The sequence below is a fragment of the Pleurodeles waltl genome, chromosome 11, assembly GCF_031143425.1.
Source record: "Pleurodeles waltl isolate 20211129_DDA chromosome 11, aPleWal1.hap1.20221129, whole genome shotgun sequence".
NCBI classification, from domain to species: Eukaryota; Metazoa; Chordata; class Amphibia; order Caudata; family Salamandridae; genus Pleurodeles; species Pleurodeles waltl.
The window spans coordinates 631,942,837-631,966,479 of NC_090450.1; the positions used below are offsets into that span (position 1 = coordinate 631,942,837).

General features: G+C 47.0%; 1 protein-coding gene across 1 annotated transcript in view; it reads left to right on the forward strand.

Annotated features, from left to right (window-relative positions):
* Positions 1 to 23,643, forward strand: part of DOCK5 (dedicator of cytokinesis 5) — a 799,955-nt gene that overhangs the window by 338,850 nt on the left and 437,462 nt on the right. The window contains exon 10 of the mRNA XM_069214140.1: positions 13,352 to 13,481. Within this exon, the coding sequence (XP_069070241.1) occupies positions 13,352 to 13,481 (130 nt within the window). The remainder of the gene's footprint in view (positions 1 to 13,351; positions 13,482 to 23,643) is intronic.

The following is a 23,643-nucleotide window of genomic DNA, read 5'->3' on the forward strand; positions in this document are numbered from 1 at the left end:
CTCGTAGTGCTTGGGTAACAACTATGCATCAGCCTATGCCCTTACTGATTCTTGCAGTTATCTGGACCTTCTGCTGTATCCCCTGGATCAGGTCACTTCTCATGGCAGGTGCAGTTCAATTATGCCAATGTTTATTTTATTTAGAGAATCAGTTGGAAATGGAGGCAGATTATGATTGAGCATCTTCAATTACCTTTTATTCCTGTCTAGAAATGCAGTAGTTAAAGACTTGTTGAACAGAGAAAATTAGCAATTGGGGCAATATAAGTAGAGAGATTAGCAAAGTAGGCGTTTTGATAAGACACTGAAGTGTAACTTGCTTTGGACCTTTTGACAATGAAGCCCTTGCTTTTGCTGTGGAATTTATAGAATTCAGGATAAGCAATTGCCACAGACATGGAAGCACTACTAGTGTTCTACACCAATCTTCCCTTAAAAGTCTAATAACACTGCAGCATAAGACTGAAGAGTGAAACTTACAACTTCAACTATCACAGAAGAGATCCCAGAAGTGGGTGATTGGAGACCAGAAAGTATGCCATATCTGCTTACTCGACCTGGCTTCGCTCTGTACCAATGCTTTGAAGATTACTAAAGAAGCAGAATCAGTTTTAATTCAATTTTAATTTATTTTTGATGTTTGCTATTGCACAATGCTTGACAAAATAAGTAAGGGAGGACTGTATAGCAGGTAAAAAAAACATGGAGAAATCCGCAATAAAATTATGCATACCTGTGGATGCAAGAAAAGAAAGATTTGTACATCACAGAAGAGAAAGCCGGTAAAAAGATAGCTGAGCCTTCTTAATGATGTGTGATCATAGATAACATTCTGAATCTACCAAGTAACCAGTAGAATAAGCAGCTTGTGCAAAAGGAGAGATATTCAAATAATGGCAAGAATTGAGATGCAGCATAGAGAACTGCACAAGTGGAATACTACTCTATCTGCCATTTGCCAATGAAGGTCTGCCATTTAAAAAACACTCTAATTTCTCTACTTAAAATCGATCAGAAACTGGTGGATTATGCCACATATGAAAGTGGCAACGGGGAACAAACACTGCTGATTGCAGACACATTCTTTCAAAAGGTTGCAAACCATACGATCAGATGTTCTAGCAATTATGCTTTTTATTTGGCCAGTGGAACATAAATGTTAGTTTCCCAGTAGCCAGAAGAACTCACACAGAGGTGGCCATCTTACCCTCTTTCTGGCCCCCCAAAAATCTGTTCTTTATGCACTTCTTCCTGCACATACAAGGTGATCAAGACCTGTATGTCAGAGGTGCTTCTTAGAGATAGGGCACCAGTACTGACAGGCCCAGATTATATTCCAACTTCAAAATCTTCAGGATTCAGGTTGGAAGCTTTAGTGAACAAATAGCATTGCATAATTTTCAAAGCTTGGTTCCTTCAAAAGGTTAGAGTTGTCAAATTCAGTTTTGCCAGGAATAGGTTTAATAATGGATATCGGTTCCAGCAGTTTTATATGAGAACATCAGGAGTTACTGGATCTGATGGTAGGAAAGTTGTTGGAAAATTGGTTGTGTACACTAGCCCAAGGCCACATTTAAGTCATGTGGTTTGGTGGTGTCCCTAGATCTAAAGGCTGTACTTTATTGGCCAGTGTGCCCTTAGCTTAAGGACTCCCCCCCCCCTTTTCTTTGATGAGAAATCAGACAGACACTTAATTGACTTCAAGTTGTCCTTCTCTTGTCAAATTGATGTTTTATGAAATTGAGGAAGGTATCATTGTGAATGGAATATTGGGCATTTTATTGTTAATGGCTATGGGCTTCTTGATGTTTCTGGCACAGAGCAAGGACACAATATGTCACTGTACTAGGGTAGTAGTGGAGGTGTTTCAGATTTTCTGGCTTGACACGAATAAAAAATAATAAAAAAGCATCCCTGGACTGCTTTGAGAACTCTCCCACACAAGGGATGCATCCCATGCGCAGGAGTTGCACTGGGTCCTGAGAACATTGTCTTTTGGGTTGAGGTGTTAGTAGCTTTCCTTCTACTCTGAGGCTATGCTCACAAGGATGCCTCACAATTGGGCTAGTCAGAAATTTAAAGCCCAAACTCTAGGCATATAGTCGAGAAGAGAGAATGCTTTATGAGAAAATTATAGTTGAAATGAGAGTACATTTGTGGTGATAACTTAACTAAATAGAAGCTGGAAAGACAAGCCTATTTTTTGATAACACAGATATTCAGATTTGGAGTAGGGCACCACTCTTTGGGGCTGGGAAAGGGGTGGTATGTATTTGATTGTATTTATGGGAAGAGTGGAGAAGATGGAAAAAGCATCCATAAGTTTATATTATTGCTTTTTGCAGACATCTTGTTTTGAAAAGCTTTGCTACATGTTGACAAAGTTTTGTCTATGTGGGATATCAACTGGTTAGAAGACTATTACGTCAGTATTGTTATCTGACATTACATAGGATCCCCCTGCCAGTTCTCCGCAGTGTGGCACTTTATTGTCCGTAGTGAGCACTGAGTGCCTTGTGCACCTGAACAGTGCAATGCAGTTTGAGTTGCATAGAGAACCCTGAGCATTTGCACTTTGACAAGGCAATAGTTCAGTATGCTGGTAAGGTACTGAAAATCGGGCGTGCATTCACAGAAACTAGTTTTTAGACAGAAACCATACGTACCTTGATACATAACGACATGCATTCCAACATGATTGATTGGGCAAGACGATTGATTGCTCAACTTATTGTGAACTTAAGGATTTTCTAGTAAGTGCCCGTGGTGGCTGCTTGGGTGTAGAGATATAAGTGTGGTTGATATCGCTTCATGTCTGTGTCCCTATTTCCTCTGTTCTTGCTGGCCAGGCATAATAGATAATTCCATTTCTAGCTACTCGGAGGTCAGCTGCCATTGTCAGGTTGGAGGATTTTGGGGAAGGTGTGATGCTGCTGGGCCAGTAGGGGTTTTAAAGCTGCTTTTGATTCCTTTTCATCACCATTGGCTGATGCAGTGAATGTACTGATTGGTTAACTGCAGGGAGTTTCTCATGTTGGGTTATTGAAAATAGGTAATTGAAGTTCTGTAACTGCTTTATATAATATCCTTCCATCTCTGTTAGATGCTTGATCGGCATTAGGGATCTTTAGTAGGGTGCCGTAGCCTGAGGATTTGTGTCTTTACTTGTGCGGGACAAAATAAATTTGTTTGCCATTTTCTACCATGCTTTCATCCACTGGTCTGTTTTTGTGCACGGAAGTGTTTGAGTGATTTACGATAATAATATGTATTGGTTAGTAATCAAGATTTCAAGCAGTTAGTGATTTGCTTTAATTGTGTTTATTTCTATTGTTTAACTTTAAACAATGCTCTAAATATTCACAGACACAGGAGAACTTTGAGTGTGCCTAAGAAAGTCTCTGTGCCTTGCTGCTTTGAGAAGAAAGTCTTGATTTTATAAACAGATAGAAGCTAATCTTATCCGCTCTATCTTGAATCTGCTTCATTCGTGTATTTTACATTCTGGTTTTACTCTGCTGCCTGTGAGAACTCAGATGCAAGAGGTCTAATGAATATTTGAAAGGGGGTTGTTGCTCAATGTATAGATTCTTTAAATGGATGATGTCCTTGCTGTGTTTCAAGATGTTCCATTTCTGTAGTTAACAGTACCAAGCAGGCATGCAGGAAATTAGATTCTGGTCCCTACCATTGACTTCATAGTTTATTGAGATTGCTTAAGTTGATGTCCTCCTCTTTTTGTAATGTTGCTGTTGGGTGACTTGTCGAAGAGGTTTTGTAAGGAAATGGCTCCCTGTTGCAGTTACCCCCCACTTTTTGCCTGATACTGATGCTGACTTAACTGAGAAGTGTGCTGGGACTCTGCTAACCAGGCCCCAGCACCAGTGTTCTTTCACCTAAAATGTACCATTGTTTCCACAATTGGCACACCCCTGGCACACAGATAAGTCCCTTGTAAAAGGTACCAGTGGCACCAAGGGCCCTGTGACCAGGGAAGGTCCCTAAGGGCTGCAGCATATGTTGTGCCACCCTAAGGGACCCCTCACCTAACACATGCACACTGCCATTGCAGATTGTGTGTGTTGGTGGGGAGAAAAAGGCAAAGTCGACATGGCATCCCCCCCCAGGGCACCATGCACACAAACCACTGCCTGTGGCATAGGTTTGTCACCCCTCTAGCAGGCCTTACAGCCCTAAGGCAGGGTGCACTATACCACAGGTGAGGGCATAGCTGCATGAGCAATATGCCCCTACAGTGTCTAAGTCTATTCTTAGACATTGTAAGTACAGTGTGGCCATATTAAGTATATGGTCTGGAAGTTTGTCAAAAACGAACTCCACAGCTCCATAATGGCTACACGGAATACTGGGAAGTTTGGTATCAAACTTCTCAGAATAATAAACCACACTGATGCCAGTGTTGGATTTATTAAAAAATGCACACAGAGGGCATCTTAGAGATGCCCCCTGTATTTTACCCAGTCCTTCAGTGCTGGACTGACTGGTCTGTGCCAGCCTGCTGCTGAGAGACGAGTTTCTGACCCCCTGGGGTGAGAGCTTTGTGCTCTCTGAGGACAGAAACAAAAGCCTGCTCTGGGTGGAGGTGCTTCACACCTCCCCCCTGCAGGAACTGTAACACATAGCAGTGAGCCTCAAAGGCTCAGGCTTCGTGTTACAATGCCCCAGGGCACTCCAGCTAGTGGAGATGCCTGCCCCCTGGACACAGCCCCCACTTTTGGTGGCAAGTCCAGGGGAGATAATGAGAAAAACAAGGAGGAGTCACCCACCAGTCAGGACAGCCCCTAAGGTGTCCTGAGCGGAGGTGACCCCTGCCTTTAGAAATCCTCCATCTTGATTTTGGAGGATTCCCCCAATAGGAATAGGGATGTGCCCCCCTCCCCTCAGGGAGGGGGCTCAAAGAGGGTGTAGCTGCCCTCCCATACCTAAAACACACCCCTAGATTCAGTATTTAGGGGCACCCCAGAACCTAGGAAAGCAGATTCCTGCAACCTTAACAAAGAAGAAGGACTGCTGACCTGAAGCCCTGCAGAGAAGACGGAGATGACGGAGAAAGACGGAGAGGTCCTATTGGCATGTCTCCCAACTTCGAAGAAAACTGCAACAGAGACGCATCCAACAGGGACCAGCGACCTCTGAAGCCTCAGAGGACTGCCTTGCACCCAAGGACCAAGAAACTCCCGTGAACAGCGGCTCTGTTCAAAACCAGCTACTTCTTGGCAACAAAGAAGCAACTTCCAAAGACTTCACGTTTCCCACCGGAAGCGTGAGACTTCACTCCCCGGCACCTGACGCCCCCGGCTCTACCTGCAGAAAACCAACCCCTCAGGGAGGACTCCCCGCCGATTGCGAGCCCGTGAGTAACCGGAGACGACCCCCCTGATCTCCCACAGCGACGCCTGTAGAGAGAATCCAGAGGCTCCCCCTTGACCGCGACTGCCTGTAGCAAGGGACCTGACGCCTGGAACCAACACTGCACCCGCAGTCCCCAGGACCTGAAGGAACTGAACTCCAGTGCAAGAGCAACCCCCAGGCGACCCTCTGCCTAGCCCAGGTGGTGGCTGCCCCAAGGAGCCCCCCCTGTGCCTGCCTGCATCATTGAAGTGACCCCCAGGTCTCTCCATTACTTCCTATACAAAACCCGACGCCACTGTGCTGCTGAGGGTGTACTTTATTGTGCCTTCTTGTGCCCCCCTGGGGCCCTACAAAACCCCCCTGGTCTGCCCCCGAGGACGCAGGTACTTGCCTGCTGGCAGACTGGAACCGGGGCACCTCTGTGCTCCATAGAAACCCATGTGTTTTGGGCACCTCTTTGACCTCTGCACCTGACCGGCCCTGAGCTGCTGGTGTGGTAACTTTGGGGTTGCCTTGAACACCCAACAGTGGGCTACCTTTGCCCCAACTATGAGACTTGTAAGTGTTTTACTTACCTTCAAAACTAACCTTTACTTACCTCCCACAGGAACTGTTGATTTGTGCACTGTGTCCACTTTTGAAATAGCTTATTGCCATTTTTACAAAGACTGTACATGATATTGTGTTCATTCAAAGTTCCTAAAGTATCTAAGTGAAGTACCTTACATTTAAAGTATTATTTGTAAATCTTGGACCTGTGGTTCTTAAAATAAACTAAGAAAATATATTTTTCAATATAAAAACCTATTGGCCTGGAGTAAGTCTTTGAGTGTGTGTTCCTCATTTATTGCCTGTGTGTGTGTACAAAACATGCTTAACACTACCCTCTGATAAGCCTACTGCTCGACCACACTACCACAAAATAGAGCATTAGAATTATCTACTTGTGCCACTATCTTACCTCTAAGGGGAACCCTTGGACTCTGTGCACACTATTTCTTACTTTGAAATAATATGTTCGATGGCATCTGTCGCTGTAGATACGCATGTTCTGCAATAGCTCGCCATCTGGTGTTGGGCCGGAGTGTTACAAGTTGTTTTTCTTCGAAGAAGTCTTTCGAGTCACGGGACCGAGTGACTCCTCCTTTTGTCTCCATTGCGCATGGGCGTCGACTCCATCTTCGATTGTTTTTTTTCCGCCATCGGGTTCGGACGTGTTCCTGTCGCTCCGAGTTTCGGAACGGAAAATTAGCTAATTTCGGAAGATTTTCGTCGGTATTGTTGCGTTCGGGATCGGCGTACTTAGATTCCACACCGCATCGAAGATCGAAGAGCTCCGGTGCCCTTCGGGGTAGTTTTTCGATCCTCCGTCGGGGCCTGGTCGGCCCGACCGCGTGCTGAAGAACGCCGATGGAACGGACCCCGTTCCGCTTCTGCCCCAAATGCCACAATAAATACCCCTACACAGACCACCACTTGGTCTGCAACCTGTGCCTGTCACCTGAGCACAGCGAAGACACCTGCGAGGCCTGTCGTGCGTTCCGGTCCCGAAAAACACTCCGAGACCGTCGAGCCAGAAGACTTCAAATGGCGTCCGCACCGACAGCCCAACGGGAGTTCGAGGAACAGGAAGAAGAAGGTACCTTCTCGATCCAAGACTCAGACTCCGAAGGATTCGACGATACACAAACCGTGAGTAAGACGTCGAAAACCACACAAAGAAACATTTACAAGGCCCAGGGGACGCCACTGCCACCAGGCCATGGCTCAACCCATAAATTCGGTGACCGACCGTCGGCACCGAAAAAGGCCCAAACAGTGCCGAGATCGTCCGACTCCGGTCGAGACACCGGCACGCAGCCTTCTCGGGACCGAGAAAGTGCTGGAGACAAGCCTCGACACCGAGATGCCGCTGTGGACACGGCTCGCCGCCGAGACAGCGGCACCGAAACAGATCGACGCCGAGAGGTTTCGGCCCCGAAAAGGAAAAAAGTCACCTCGGAGCCGAAAAAACATGCAGACAAAGTTTCGACGCCGAAACAAACTGCAAGCGACCCAGCTTCAGGCTCTTATACAGAAGAGCACTCGCTAACCTCCCAAATGCAAAAGCATAGGTTTGAGGAAGAGCTACAAGCAACTGATGTGGACCATACGCAAAAGCGTATCTTCATTCAGCAGGGGACAGGAAAAATAAGCACCCTTCCCCCCATTAGGAGAAAGAGAAGGTTGGAGTTCCAGACGGAACAAGCACCACAACCAAAAGTGGTGAAAAGAGTTACACCACCACCCTCTCCTCCGCCCGTGATTAACGTTTCACCAGCACAAACTCCATCTCACTCCCCAGCTCACACCACCATGAGCCAGGGTGACCAAGATCAGGACGCATGGGACTTATACGACGCCCCAGTGTCAGATAACAGCCCGGAGGCATACCCTACAAAGCCATCTCCACCAGAAGACAGCACCGCGTACTCTCAGGTGGTGGCTAGAGCAGCACAATTTCATAACGTAAGCCTCCACTCAGAACAGGTCGAGGATGATTTCCTGTTCAACACACTCTCCTCCACCCACAGCTCCTACCAAAGCCTGCCTATGCTCCCTGGTATGCTCCGGCACGCAAAAGACATATTTAAGGAGCCGGTCAAAAGTAGGGCAATCACACCAAGGGTAGAAAAAAAGTATAAGCCGCCTCCTACGGACCCGGTTTTCATCACTACACAGCTGCCACCAGACTCTGTTGTTGTAGGAGCAGCTAGGAAAAGGGCCAACTCTCACACATCTGGAGATGCACCACCCCCAGATAAAGAAAGCCGCAAGTTCGATGCAGCTGGTAAGAGAGTCGCAGCACAAGCTGCAAACCAGTGGCGCATCGCGAACTCCCAGGCACTACTTGCGCGCTATGACAGAGCCCACTGGGACGAGATGCAACATCTCATTGAACATCTGCCCAAGGACTTCCAAAATAGGGCAAAACAAGTGGTTGAGGAGGGACAGACCATCTCCAACAACCAGATACGTTCCTCCATGGACGCTGCAGATACAGCTGCACGGACAATTAATACATCTGTAACTATCAGAAGGCATGCATGGCTCCGAACGTCTGGATTTAAACCAGAGATTCAACAAGCAGTTCTCAATATGCCTTTTAATGAAAAAGAACTGTTCGGTCCAGAAGTGGACACAGCGATTGAGAAACTCAAAAAAGATACGGACACTGCCAAAGCCATGGGCGCACTCTACTCCCCGCAGAGCAGAGGGAATTACAGCACATTCCGTAAAACGCCCTTTCGAGGGGGGTTTCGGGGTCAAAGCACACAAGCCAGCACCTCACAGGCAACACCGTCCACTTACCAGGGACAGTATAGAGGAGGTTTTCGGGGACAATATAGAGGAGGGCAATTCCCTAGAAATAGAGGGAGATTTCAAAGCCCCAAAACCCCTACTACTAAACAATGACTCACATGTCACTCACCCCCTCCACACAACACCAGTGGGGGGAAGAATAGGTCATTATTACAAAGCATGGGAGGAAATCACTACAGACACTTGGGTTCTAGCAATTATCCAACATGGTTATTGCATAGAATTTCTACAATTCCCTCCAAACATACCACCAAAAGCACAAAACTTAACAACACACCATTCCAATCTCCTGGAGATAGAAGTGCAGGCACTATTGCAAAAGAATGCAATCGAGTTAGTGCCAAACACACAAATAAACACAGGAGTTTACTCACTGTACTTTCTGATACCAAAGAAGGACAAAACGCTGAGACCAATCCTAGACCTCAGAGTAGTGAACACTTTCATCAAATCAGACCACTTCCACATGGTCACACTACAAGAAGTATTGCCATTGCTAAAACTACACGACTACATGGCAACTTTAGACCTCAAGGATGCTTATTTCCATATACCAATACACCCATCGCACAGGAAATACCTAAGGTTTGTATTCAAAGGAATACATTACCAATTCAAGGTACTGCCTTTCGGATTAACAACCGCACCAAGAGTCTTTACCAAATGTCTAGCGGTAGTCGCTGCACACATAAGAAGGCAGCAAATACATGTGTTCCCATATTTGGACGACTGGCTAATCAAGGACCATTCGTTCATACAGTGCTCAAATCACACAAATCACATCATACAAACCCTCTTCAAACTCGGGTTCACCGTCAATTTCACAAAATCCAAAATTCTGCCACGCAAGGTACAACAATACCTGGGAGCCATAATAGACACATCAAAGGGAGTAGCCACTCCAAGTCCACAAAGAATTCAAAATTTCAACACCATCATACAACGCATGTATCCAACACAAAAGATACAGGCAAAGATGGTATTACAACTCCTAGGCATGATGTCATCATGCATAGCCATTGTCCCAAACGCAAGACTGCACATGAGGCCCTTACAACAATGCCTAGCATCACAGTGGTCTCAAGCACAGGGTCACCTTCTAGATCTGGTGTTAATAGACCGCCAAACTTACCTCTCGCTTCTGTGGTGGAACAACATAAATTTAAACAAGGGGCGGCCTTTCCAAGACCCAGTGCCACAATACGTAATAACAACAGATGCTTCCATGACAGGGTGGGGAGCACACCTCGATCAACACAGCATACAAGGACAATGGAACGTACACCAAACAAAACTGCATATCAATCACCTAGAACTTCTAGCAGTTTTTCAAGCACTAAAAGCTTTCCAACCAATAATAGTTCACAAATACATTCTCGTCAAAACAGACAACATGACAACAATGTATTATCTAAACAAGCAGGGAGGGACGCACTCCACGCAGTTAAGCCTGCTAGCACAAAAAATTTGGCATTGGGCAATTCACAACCAAATTCGCCTAATTGCACAGTTTATACCAGGGATACAAAATCAACTCGCAGACAATCTCTCTCGAGATCACCAACAGGTCCACGAATGGGAAATTCACCCCCAAATTCTGAACACTTATTTCAAACTCTGGGGAACACCTCAGATAGACTTGTTTGCGACAAGGGAGAACGCAAAATGCCAAAACTTCGCATCCAGGTACCCACACAAACAATCCCAAGGCAATGCCCTATGGATGAACTGGTCAGGGATATTTGCTTACGCTTTTCCTCCTCTCCCTCTCCTTCCTTACCTGATAAACAAACTCAGTCAAAGCAAACTCAAACTCATATTGATAGCACCAACTTGGGCAAGGCAACCCTGGTACACAACGCTGCTAGACCTATCAGTGGTACCCTGCATCAAATTGCCCAACAGGCCAGATCTGTTAACACAGCACAACCAAAAGATCAGACACCCAGATCCAGCATCGCTGAATCTAGCAATCTGGCTCCTGAAATCCTAGAATTCGGGCACTTACAACTTACCCAAGAATGTATGGAAGTCATAAAACAAGCAAGAAGGCCATCCACCAGGCACTGCTATGCAAGTAAATGGAAGAGGTTTGTTTGCTACTGCCATATTAATCAAATACAACCATTACACACAACTCCAGAACATGTAGTGGGTTACTTGCTTCACTTACAAAAATCTAACCTAGCTTTCTCTTCCATTAAGATTCACCTTGCAGCAATATCTGCATACCTGCGGACTACCTATTCAACTTCCCTATTTAGAATACCAGTCATTAAAGCATTCATGGAGGGCCTTAGGAGAATTATACCACCAAGAACACTACCTGTTCCTTCATGGAACCTAAATGTTGTCCTAACTAGACTTATGGGTCCACCTTTTGAACCCATGCACTCCTGCGATATACAGTTCCTAACCTGGAAGGTGGCATTTCTCATCGCCATTACTTCCCTGAGAAGAGTAAGCGAGATTCAGGCGTTTACTATACAGGAACCTTTTATACAACTACACAAAAATAAAGTCGTCCTAAGGACCAATCCTAAATTTTTGCCAAAGGTTATTTCACCGTTCCATCTAAATCAAACAGTGGAACTTCCAGTGTTCTTTCCACAGCCAGATACCGTAGCTGAAAGGGCACTACATACATTAGATGTCAAAAGAGCATTGATGTATTACATTGACAGAACAAAGAACATCAGAAAAACTAAACAACTCTTTATTGCATTTCAAAAACCTCATGCAGGAAACCCAATTTCAAAACAAGGTATAGCCAGATGGATAGTTAAATGCATCCAAATCTGCTACCTTAAAGCTAAACGACAGCTGCCCATTACACCAAGGGCACACTCAACCAGAAAGAAAGGTGCTACCATGGCCTTTCTAGGAAACATCCCAATGCAAGAAATATGTAAGGCAGCCACATGGTCTACGCCTCACACATTCACCAAGCACTACTGTGTAGACGTGTTATCCGCACAACAAGCCACAGTAGGTCAAGCCGTATTAAGGACATTATTTCAAACTACTTCCACTCCTACAGGCTGATCCACCGCTTTTGGGGAAATAACTGCTTACTAGTCTATGCAGAAGATGCGTATCTACAGCGACAGATGCCATCGAACTGAAAATGTCACTTACCCAGTGTACATCTGTTCGTGGCATCAGTCGCAGTAGATTCGCATGTGCCCACCCGCCTCCCCGGGAGCCTGTAGCAGTTTGGAAGTTACCTTCAATTATTTATATATGTATCATCTCAACCTTAAATAGGTGCATACTTAGTCACTCCATTGCATGGGCACTATTACTACAATTCAACTCCTACCTCACCCTCTGCGGGGAAAAACAATCGAAGATGGAGTCGACGCCCATGCGCAATGGAGACAAAAGGAGGAGTCACTCGGTCCCGTGACTCGAAAGACTTCTTCGAAGAAAAACAACTTGTAACACTCCGGCCCAACACCAGATGGCGAGCTATTGCAGAACATGCGAATCTACTGCGACTGATGCCACGAACAGATGTACACTGGGTAAGTGACATTTTCAATACAGAGCCAACTTCCTACAGGTTTGTATAGTATCAGCCTCTTTACATTTAATTACATGTTTTTTGTTCCACAATTTGGGGAAGACTTGCATAGAAACCTGCAAAATTTGGGATGCTACCGGTATCACCCAAAGTTCCCTCTGCAATGGGACCTCATAGTAAAAGCTCATTAGTGAAATTCTGATCCAGTTAAGAAGAATCAGCAGATGTTAACACACACATATTGCTTCAGTGTCTCAGTTATGCTGGTATCAGAACCTTTATAGAATTTTGTTCTCTTTGTTCAATTCTGTTTCTATCTTACATCAATTGTTAGGATTGTTTTTCTATGTTTCTTCCACCTGTGACCTAGTACATGCCACACTCACGGAGAGAGGTATCAGTGAATTTGATTTCAGGAGCCAGCAGCTAAAGATTTCTTTTTAGATCAAACTATATTATCAATCATTCATTTATTTCTTTTTTCATCTGAATATTTTTACAATGAGAAACGTTGCAAACGACCTGTATTCAGGCTGCTTTGTGTAGGGTATTTGTGACTAGATGAATCTCCTGCAAAATGTATTATTTCAGAAATATAAGGCAACTTTTTTTTGGTGCCCCTATGTATACATTTCTATTTCTCCAGGATCAGAGAGTAAGGTGAGACAATGCTTACTAAGACAACACATAGCATTAACTGTGATATAAAGTCTTATTTGCTGCATTTAGGGCCAGAAGGCCTGAGTTCTAATCCCTGATTCTAAACCTGATCATATTGGGGGATCATGTGCACCATACTGTGTAGTACTTAATCTACCTTTGTCTCTGTTGCTTATTGTTCCAAAAACACAGGCGGCTGGCCTCGGTATCTATTATTTACAAATAAAAAACTTGACAATTTTCATATTTGTTGTATTATTAATGATGCCACCAGTAGGGAGAGGGTGAGGTCGACTGAGTGTCATGTGCAACACATTTGGCCGGGAATGATTACACCACAGTGTTGAAAATGTGTCTGGGTGAAGTTTAGTGTCAGCACTCCAGACAGAATACTCTTTTGAAGCATCTTTATTTCTTTAATCTTTTCAGGACCTCAGCAGCTCTGATTTGATCAGACCCAAAATCAGCCTTGTGTGTCAGATTGTGAGAGTGGGACATATGGAGTTGAAAGAAGGCAAGAAGCACACATGCGGACTGCGGAGGCCATTTGGTGTGGCAGGTAGGAGCTGCAGAATTACCCAGTGAGAAGCAATGATAAAGGTGGAGAAACTCTGTGCCATATGGAATGAACACTTCACTTCTATCATTCATGGTTACAGAGTTTTTACATTGAATGCTGGATATGCTGTGCATTGCATTCCCATGTTACATTCCATGAACATTGTACTTGAAAGGAGCTACACTATGCCCCTCATTATGACTTTGACGGTATTTGAGCAAGACTCCCAAAGCCGCGGGGCCCTAGGAGACCACCAGTGCTGGCAGTCTCCCGCCTGCCAAATCACGGGTACTGACAGATTTCCACCACACTTTGGGCAGAAAACTGTCAGTAGTCGTGCTGGCAAGCGGAGGCGCTCTGGCGGTTCCACCACTGGCCCTGCCCCCCAGTAGGACACTTCCCCATATTATGGTCCTTTCAAGGGAGGCTTAACCATTGATTGTGTTCTTGTCAGAAAGGTTGACCTCCGAGGCTCATCCACTTTCAAGTAACTGAAAGGGCGGAGATTGATCACAATTCCTTAAAATGCATTATAGATCTTCAAGCTCAACTCGTAGACATGATCACTTTGGTAGGGGCATAAACCGGTTTAGAGAAGGTTCATCTAGTAAGACGAATTAAGTGGAGATCAGAATACTCATCTCTTATAACTTCCTGGTTTAATACCCAGCTCCTGCAACCTCACCCAAATTTTGAATGGTGGGAGAAGTCAGTGGATAGCCTCGTACCTGTATTAAAAGGGAAACCCTCTAGTGTTTACTCAACTAGATCTGCCTTGTTGAGAAGCACAGCACCACAACTAGACAAAGCTGTTGTTAGAGCAAGACGGGCGCTCTGTAGAGCTCAGCGCGTGCATAAACAAAAGCCCACAAATGGCACAGTGGTTGAGATATTCAATAATAGAAGAACCCTGAAGAAAAAATGTGGGAGAGCAAGGCGGCAAAAGATCAAAAAGAATAGGAAACATTATTTCAACTACCAAAGGACTCAAATCACACCTGCTTCTGGGAGTATGAAAACATTTAAAGAGTGGTAATGTCCCAAGGGAGAATGGTGTTTCAGAGGCTGCTTGGGTTACTCATGTTACTAACTTATATACGGCCGCTCAGTTGTTTCTTGCATGCCCGGCAACAGGTCTAAGATGATCATGAATTCATCCTCTCCCCACTATGAAGTACTTTCCTCGGAGGCAGAAGAAGGGCCAAAGCCCAAAGTAGTCCCCAAGCTAGAGCAGTCAGTTGCTTCTGAAGAAGTAAAATATGGGGATCTAGATCACATCTCTGCCAGAAAGATCATGAAGTTTATAAGGAAGGATGGTGTGCCTGAGGTCCCAGTGGCCTGCCATCTTCTTTGTTCAATTGTTCCCAGGTGGACTGGGCAAAGAGGTTGTCTCTGCTCTTTCATAGCGCATGTTAGTCGGTGGCCCCTAGACTCTTGGAGAGGGTCTGTACTCAGTCTAATTTACAAAAAAGGAGATTTGACAGCTGCCTCAAGCTATCGTTTAAAAGCTCCTTTGAATGTGAAGGCTAAAATTTATGCCCGCATATTATTGGACCAACTGGAGGCTTTGGTCCAGGAGTGCCAAATCCTGCTGTTGTTTTCAATCTGGCTTCAGACCAGGGGGCTCAACAGTAGATAACATTGTGGCACTATCATATTTGCAGAAGTAAGCGGCTAAAAACAATCACCTGCCATTATTCTGATGCTTTGTGGATTACAGTGCAGCTTTCAATAGGGTTGATCATGATACTCTTTGGAGGAAGCTGGCAGGATGGGGCATTCCATACAGCTCCTAAGTGCCATTATTTCATTGTACACAGACACATGGGTTCGAGTAACAACTGGTCCTGGCACAATGAATCGAAAAATAGAAATCAATAGAGGCCTAAAGCAGGGATATGTCCTGGCCCCACTGCTGTTTAACTTGTATACAGCGGACTTAGGGAAAAGCATGGAGGCTAGCTGACTGGTCCCGCCAAAGATTGGTTCCACAAAGCTTCAAATCATACATTATGCCAACGACATCGTGATAATGGACTGTACAAAAATCAGCTTACAGCGGGCATTAAATGCTCTGAACATATTTAATACAGCCAATCAGCTTCAAATAAAAGATGAAAAGACAAAGGTCCTCATATTTGGAAGGTATAAAAATAAAAACAAAGCCAGGAAATATAACTACCTCAGCGTGTGGTTCAGTGAAAATAACCTGGCAGGGAAATAGAAAAGCGCAACCAGAAACAAATATGCCGCAGTCACATATGGGATTCCCCAACTGAATAACCAACGTCGTAGCTCATCGGCATCTTCAAAACTGAGTGTAACAAACGTGACTCTACTTCCGGCACTGTAGTATGGCAACCTGGCTTATTTCGGAACCCTAGAAGCCACTGTAAAACAAGCACACTGTAGGCCGTATAAAAAAATTCTACAACAGCCAAAATACGTCCGACACTCCAGGCTAAGATTGGAGTTGGGCTTTGTGTAGCAGAAGTTAGATTTCCAAGCATCCATCTTGAAGTAATACCTCAGGCTCAGAAACGCAAAAACGCAGTCATGAAAATACCACTTGAGATTCATTTTTTAAGCACCCAGTAACCCCTGGTATAAACATGTAAACAACGCACTGAAGACTTTAAAAATGGGAGACTGCTTTCAGATGGCACTCAGACAACCCTGATTGCAATGAGGGTCCTCTCTCACTTCCTGGCCACACCGCCCCAGGAGCTCCAGGAATCTCCTTCTGCAATTTACTCAGTAAGGCAGTTCCTTCAAAAAGTCACAGGAACAGTCTCAGAGTTATCATAAGAGGGGGTGGATCAGTGTAAAGATCCCTGCAGCGCAGGGGCCCCAGGAAGGCGATCCAGCATTTCGACCAGCAGTCCAGCCAATGTTCTGCAATCCTGTATACATGAAGTAGAGATTACTGGGGTCTCTGGAACACACAGATCTCCTTTCTGCCCTAGTTTGAGAGAAAATCACCCCAAAGTCAACGGGAGACTTCCCATTGCCAAAGCTAGTTTCCTTTAATGGGCACAACTTCATAAAAGGGGAGAAGTCAGTCAACCTTCCCAAACATCCCATAACATCACCAGTCACAAGGACCACCTCCTGACCCGAAATCAAATCCAAGCCGGATGAGGGTGTCCACCCAAGTCACCCGGGAGCTAGAGTGATCCCCAGACAGGGTGAATCCACTTCCTAAAATCCAGCAAATCAGTGGATCTCCACCAAACTCAAAATGTTTTCATATCATGCCAAGAAGGCGCAAGATTTACAGATCAAGAACTAGCGTATCTGTCGAACCGAATTTTTAACAACATAGAAGCACAGATAAACAAAACTCTCAACCAAACCTCGTTAGCAGAGAGGGGAACCGGATAAAAAAACTCCGGCCCAGCTCCCACAAAAATGCACATATCTAACGCACAAGAGCTGGCGGCAGTCAGAGCCTCAAATCAATCCAAGTACCAATGCCCACTAAAAAGAACTTCGACAATGCATAAACCGCTCAGGACCTCAGATCATCAGGAAGGCACAAATCCAGTTAAACTCTTTTTTATCTTCCTACCCCAGACAGTGCTGAAAACCAAGCCTTCTGCGCAGAACTACCCTAGGTTTCTATGGCGGGATTAGTAGCTGGCCAAGTGTCCTCACCAGCTACAACGGGTGGTGAAGGAACTTCCTCAGGGGGGTGCCTAGGAACTCGGAGTATCTTTGGACTAAGGTGCACATTCTGATTGTAACCTTTATGAAGGGAGGTCAGACTGCCATCAGCTGGGATCAGCAACATGCTTCTTAAATGGTAGGAATGCAGTAGAAACCCTGTGACAGGCCATTGACCATAGAGAATCCAGGAATGCAACTGATCACTATCAGCAGCGAGGCCCCTAATAGCCTCCCACAGTGGAGTCTGCGTAAAAGCCCCATTCAGACCGAAAATCCAGCTTATTCCGAGTTGCCCGGCAGGAGTCCCTTCACTGCTGATTTTGAAGCCCAGCAACCTGCAATCCAGGCCGCAAGTGAGAAGATCTGATTTGGACTTCAAGTTGCAGATTCCTTATCTTAGAATTTCCCCCAGGCGTCAGACTGGATGCGGAGATTGTTCTTCAAGTAGTACCTCTCCGCGCCGTCAGGTGATGCCGGTCATCACAGTTGGCGTAATCAGCATCATGGTTGCTGTGATGACGATGCAGTCATATATAGGCGCCACCCCGTGCTCTGATGTCAGTTCTTTTCTTTCCACGCCAGCCTATGCGCAGATCCGGAGAAGAGCTACCCCTAGTAATTTTTTGACTTACTGTGACAACTCTTGTTAGATATTTTTTCACGAGTTTTGGATGCGTCAAGGGACGTCCCGGAAGACCGGTTTTAAACCCTGCAACTCCTGTCACCGAATGATGTCAGTGACTGATCCGCATCTTGTCTGCCTTTATGTCTGGAGCACGACCTGAAGTCGTGCGAGTTTCAGGCAATGGACCCGAAGGCTTTGAGAAAGCGTTCCCTGTAGCTCATGGCGGCCTGGCACTCGACTGCGCATCGTTCCCGGTCTTGTTCGAGAGGAAAGTCACAAGACCGCTCGCGGAGTCCTCACCACTTCTCTTCGTCCAAGTCATCGGGATGATCGGGTCATAAGAAAAAGAAGTCGAAGAAGACCAAACGATCTTCAACTTCACCCCGTTGCTCGGACGAGCCATTATGGAAAAGTCGAGGAGACACTGAGCCTGTGTCAGGGTTGGCTCTGTGTCTGCCCGACTTTCCAGGAGCAGGTCCACCCCTGCCCAGTTCTGTGAGGCCCTGGGCCTCATTTGTGGGCAGACTGACCCATCCTCTGCACCTTCGGGCCCAGGAGAGTCAGTGAGGGCTCCCTCGGGTTCCATGTCGGCAGCTTGGGCCCCGGCTCCTGGGGCACCTCCGGATCCGTTCTTGGATCCGTCCTGACATCGGTCATGCCAACTTGACCTTCCCCGGTGTCGAGACGGACGCCGATGCTCCCAATGTCAGTTGAGACTGCATTCGACATTGATCCTATACTCATCCCGACGATCTGGAGCCGGAACGGCGTCACTTAGTGCCGATTCCGTTTTCCGTGGGCTGTCCTGGGCCCAGGGCGTATCCAGATCCTTCTTTCTATGGGTATGGGTATGGATATGGGGATAGTGCAGAGGGGTCTCTGGACCCTTTAGAATACCAGCTTGACCCTGACATGGACTGGGTTCAGGATGTGGGCGATGCTAGTGGACTACATACTTCTGCTGACTCTGGCATGCTTTCTCCCCCCTTCCATGGCTACAGAGGAGGGCACTTCATACTCCATTGTGATAAGAAGGGCTGCTGAGGTTTTGGACCACAAGCTTCCTTCTTTGGTGGTCAGGACTAACCTCCTGGTGCTTCAGCCTGGGGCTTCCAGTTCGGAACCCCTCCTTCTCTTTAATGAAGCCCCTACGGATGTCCTACTGGGCACCTGGTCCAAACCCAGCACAGGGGCTCCTGTGAATAGGATGATTGCCCACCTCCATCGGCCTGCGCCGACTTACCCAAAATTTCTGATCCAACATCCTACGCCTGAGAGCCTTGTGATCCAGGCTTCTTCATCATCTGGCGCTCTCCCTTCTGCTCCCCCGAATAGGGAATCAAAAAGACTGGATAACCTTGGGAAGAAAATGTTTTCTTCCGCCTGTCTAGCACTGCGGTCCATGAACACTGCATGCCTTGTGGGCGATACTCCCATACTCTCTGGGATACGGTCGTGCAGGTGCTGCCTTGAGTCCCAGAGGAGGCCCGGGCGGTTCTCTCCCAAGCTGTTACTGATGGGAGGGATGCAGCAAAGTTCATGATTTGTTGTGGTCTGGATACGACTGACTCACTAGCTAGATCGGTGGCATTGACAGTGGCCGTGAGGCACCACGCCTGGTTGAGGATGTCTGGCTTTTCAGGGGATGTCCAGCAATCTCTGATGGACATGCCCTTTGATGGCAACTGTCTCTTCACAGACAAAGCAGACTTAGCGCTTGATCGCTTTAAGGACTTCCGGGCTATGGCTCAGTCCCTTGGCCTTGTAGCTGCTCCACGCCCCCCACAGTCTGCTTTTCGTCCCTTTCGTGGCTAAGGAAGGGGCACCCATCCGTGTTCATTTTTAACCGGCCACTGACCCGCGCATGCTTCAAAGCCCCTGCGTGGCTGCAAATGCAGGATCCTACGTGCTTGTGGATCAGGGAGCCAGCTGTCAACCCCTCCACTACCTCCAAGCCTTCCTAGTCCATTGGAATATCCTGGACCAGTTGGCGGCAGGATTGGCCATCACCTGCCTCTCTGGGAATCCATCACCACGGACAGGTGGGTGGGTGTGGCAAATTGTCCGAAGGGGCTACTCCCTCCTCTTTGCGACTTCCCCTCCGACTATGCCACCATCATTCGATCATCAGTTGGAGGATCATTTGGCACTTCTCCACGAAGAAGTCAAGGCTCTCTTGGTCAAGGGTGCCATAGAGAGGGTCCCTGTGCCAGTAGTTTTCTGATTGTTATTCCTGCTACTTTCTGGTGCCCAAAAAGGACAAGGGACTTCACCCTATCCTAGATCTCTGATCCCTCAATCTCTTCCTCAAGAAGGAGAAGTTCAAAATGCTAACTCTAGCTCAGGCACTGTCTGCCCTGGAGACTGGATGGTAGCATTGGACTTACAGGACCCCTATTTCCACATTCCCATCTTGCCGGCCCACGGATGTTACTTGTGATTCGCACTTTCAGTTCACCGTGCTCCCCTTCGGCCTTAACAGTGCCCCTTGGGTGTTCATGAAAGCGATGGTAGTGGTTGCAGCTCATCTGCGCTGATTAGGGATTTCAGTCTTCCCCTACCTCAACGACTGGCTGTTGAAGGCGAACTTGCCCCAGGCTGTCATCTCCCACCTCCAGACTACGGCGAACCTCCTGGATTTGCTGGGGTTCACTATAAATGTGCTGAAGGCACACCTGACTCCCTCTCAGATGCTCCTTTTCATCAGAGCTGTTCTGGACACAGTGCAGTTTTGGGCTTATCCTCCCAAAAAGCGAGTCCAGGATATTTGGGCTATGATCCCGATGTTTCAGCCTCTTCCCTGGATTTCAGTAGGAATTACTCTTAGGCTGCTGGACCTCATGGCATGCTGCATCCTGCTGGTCCAACATGCCAGATGGCATATTCGGGTTCTGTAGTGGGACCTGAAGTGTCAGTGGGCGCTGCATCAGGGAAATCTCTCCAACAAGGTCCAGTGCTCGGAGGGGACTGCACTAGCTCTGCAGTGGTGGCTATTGAATCCAGATTGGATCAACAGCAGATTCCTCTCCCTTCCCCAACCAGATCTCACTATAGTGACAGATGCGTAACTTCTGGGATGGGGCAGCCACATGGGAGAGGCAGAGGTCAGAGGCCTCTGGTCTCTGGCGGAGTCCAGGCTCCACGTCAACTTTTTGGAGCTCTGGGCAATCCAACATGCATTGAAAGCATTACTTCCCTCTCTCAAAGGGAAAGTGGTGCAGTGTTCACCGACAATACCACCACCATGTGGTACTGCAACAAACAGGACGGGTTGGGGTTGTGGACCCTCTGTCAAGTGGCTCTTCACCTCTGGACATGGCTGGAACGTCAAGGCATTTCACTGGTGGTTCAACACCTGTCAAGCTCTCTGAACGCCAGAGCAGACGAACGCAGCTGTCGATGCAAAGCCGATCATGAATGTCGTCTGCATCCGGAGGTGGTGCAAGGTCTCTTAAAGCAGTGGGGAGAGCCTTGGTTAGATCTGTTTGCCTCCACAGAGTACGAACAATGTTAGCTGTTATGTGTGTTGGAGTTTCTAAGGCAGCACTCGCTCAACAACTTTTTTCGTCATGAGCGAAGCTCAGGCCTCCTTCACGCCTTCCCACCAATACCACTTCTGCCCCGAGTTCTGAAGATGATCAGGAAGGACCAAGCCCACGTAATCGAGGGGCTCTGGACTGGGCACGAAGAGACTGGTATCCCGAGCTATTGAGCATGGCCATCGATCCTCCGATCAGACTGTCCCTTTGGGAGGATCTTCTCTCGCAGCAGCATGGAACGGTCCTTCACCCGAACCTGTCCAGTCTCTTCCTCCTTACGTGGAGATTGAGTGGCGGCAGTGCCAGGTTTCGATCTTCCGCCCAATGTGTGTGATGTTATATTGGCAGCCAGGCGTCCCTCCACCAAAACGGTGTATGCTTGTTGGAACAAATTTGTGACATGGTGTAAAGTCTGTTGATCCCATTTCTGCACCTCTCAGAGGTTCTCCTCTTCATTCTTTCTCTTGCCCAGCAGGGCTCTGCCCAGGGCACCCTCAAGGGTTATTTGTCTGCCATCCCTGCCTTTTTAAGGCTACCAGACCAGCCTTCTCGGTTCAAATCTCCCATTGTTGGGAAGTTTCTTAAAGGACTCCTATCCTGTTTATAATGCCCCAGTGGGATTTTAACTTGGTAGTCACATATCTCATTTGTGCTCCTTTCGAGCCGCTCCTCAACTGTCCCATGTGGCTCTTGACTCTTAAAACTATCTTCTTGATTGCCATCACCTCTGCTCGCAGAGTGAGAGAGCTCCAGGCTCTTTCTTCAAAGCCTCCATTTCTGGCTGTCCATCCTGACAAGTTGGTGCTTTGTACCAGGGCCTCCTTCGTTCCCAAATGGGAGGCACCTTTTCATGTAGGCCAATCAATCACCTTGCCTTCATTTTACACACCCTCACATCCCTCTCTTCAGGAGGAGAGACTCAACCGTCTGGATCCAAAAAGAGCGTTGGCTTTCTACCTAAACCGTTCCAAAGATTTCCAGGTGGACAATAAACTCTTTGTGGGTTATGTGGGTGCAAAGAAAGGAAGAGCGGTGCAGAAGAGGACCATCTTGTGATGGGTAATCCTCTGCATCAAAATGTGCTATGCTTTAGCCTGAGGGTTTGCGTGCTCATTCTACCAGAGCAACTGCTGCTACCACAGTATTAGCATGCAGTGTTCCAGTCCTGGATATCCACCAGGCAGCGACATGGGCATCCCTGCAGACATTCACTAAACATTACTGCCTAGATAGTCAGGTCCGTTGAGATGGCTACTTCGGCCGTTCGGTCCTGCAGGACTTTTTGGTCTGATCTTAGTTCACAGCCCACCACCAGGGATGGTATTGCTCGGGTATCTATTCTAAGGTAAGGAATCTGCAACTAGAAGTCTCTATCACATGAACAAGTTACTTACCTTTAGTAACGATATATCTGGTAGAGACATATTCTAGTTGCAGATTCCTTACCGACCCACCCATCCTCCCCACTCTGCGAACTGATTTCTAGGGACAGGAACTTCCCTTTAGGGCCCTAGTTTTGGCACACCATTCTCAGTGTTCTTCATGGCTCCGCTCTACTGGCATGGAAAGCCATGTAAAGAAACAGACGTCAGAACGCCAGGGTGGTGCCTATATACGACCACAATGTCATCACAATGCAAATGATGCCCGTGGAGTCGACCAACGCCACCTGTTGGCACGCAGGGGTACTTCTCGAAGAAAAATCCCCACATCCAGTCTGACGCCTGGGGGAGGTTCACTCAGACTCGCAAAAAGCCACACACAGCACCTGGGCGGAGCTGGAATCCACTGTACCAAAAAGACAGAGGTACGGGCCTTTGCCTTGAGAGAGGCCCTACCCATTTGATCTTGAGACCAAATAAATCGCTATCAATATTTTCCCGGAATGTAGCAGGCCTCAACAGTATGAGGTCAAGCAGGGAGGCCAGGACCTACATAGACACAAATGACATCCGCTGCCTCCAGTAAACCCCTCGACCTTGCCAGGCTTTACGAGATTTTCTCTCCCATATTATGAACAAGTATGTTCGGGCACCCGTCCGGGGGCTATCAACTTTCATCCAGCACACAGCTGATCAAGAGAATGTCAGAGTGGCCATCAACACTAATAGGGTCCAAGCAGGCTCCATCAGAGGCTTGAAACTTAATAGCAAAAACATGGAACTGGTCCTGATTAACTGCTATGTCAACGCTGCAAAATAATCTAAGTTGGCGACCATCCAAGAACTAGTGGACAGTCTGCAATCCCTCATTTTGGATCACCCTGGTCAGGAAATCATAATGCTGGGTGATTTTAATATCAGCGGCCTAGGAGGGCCACCAGACACAG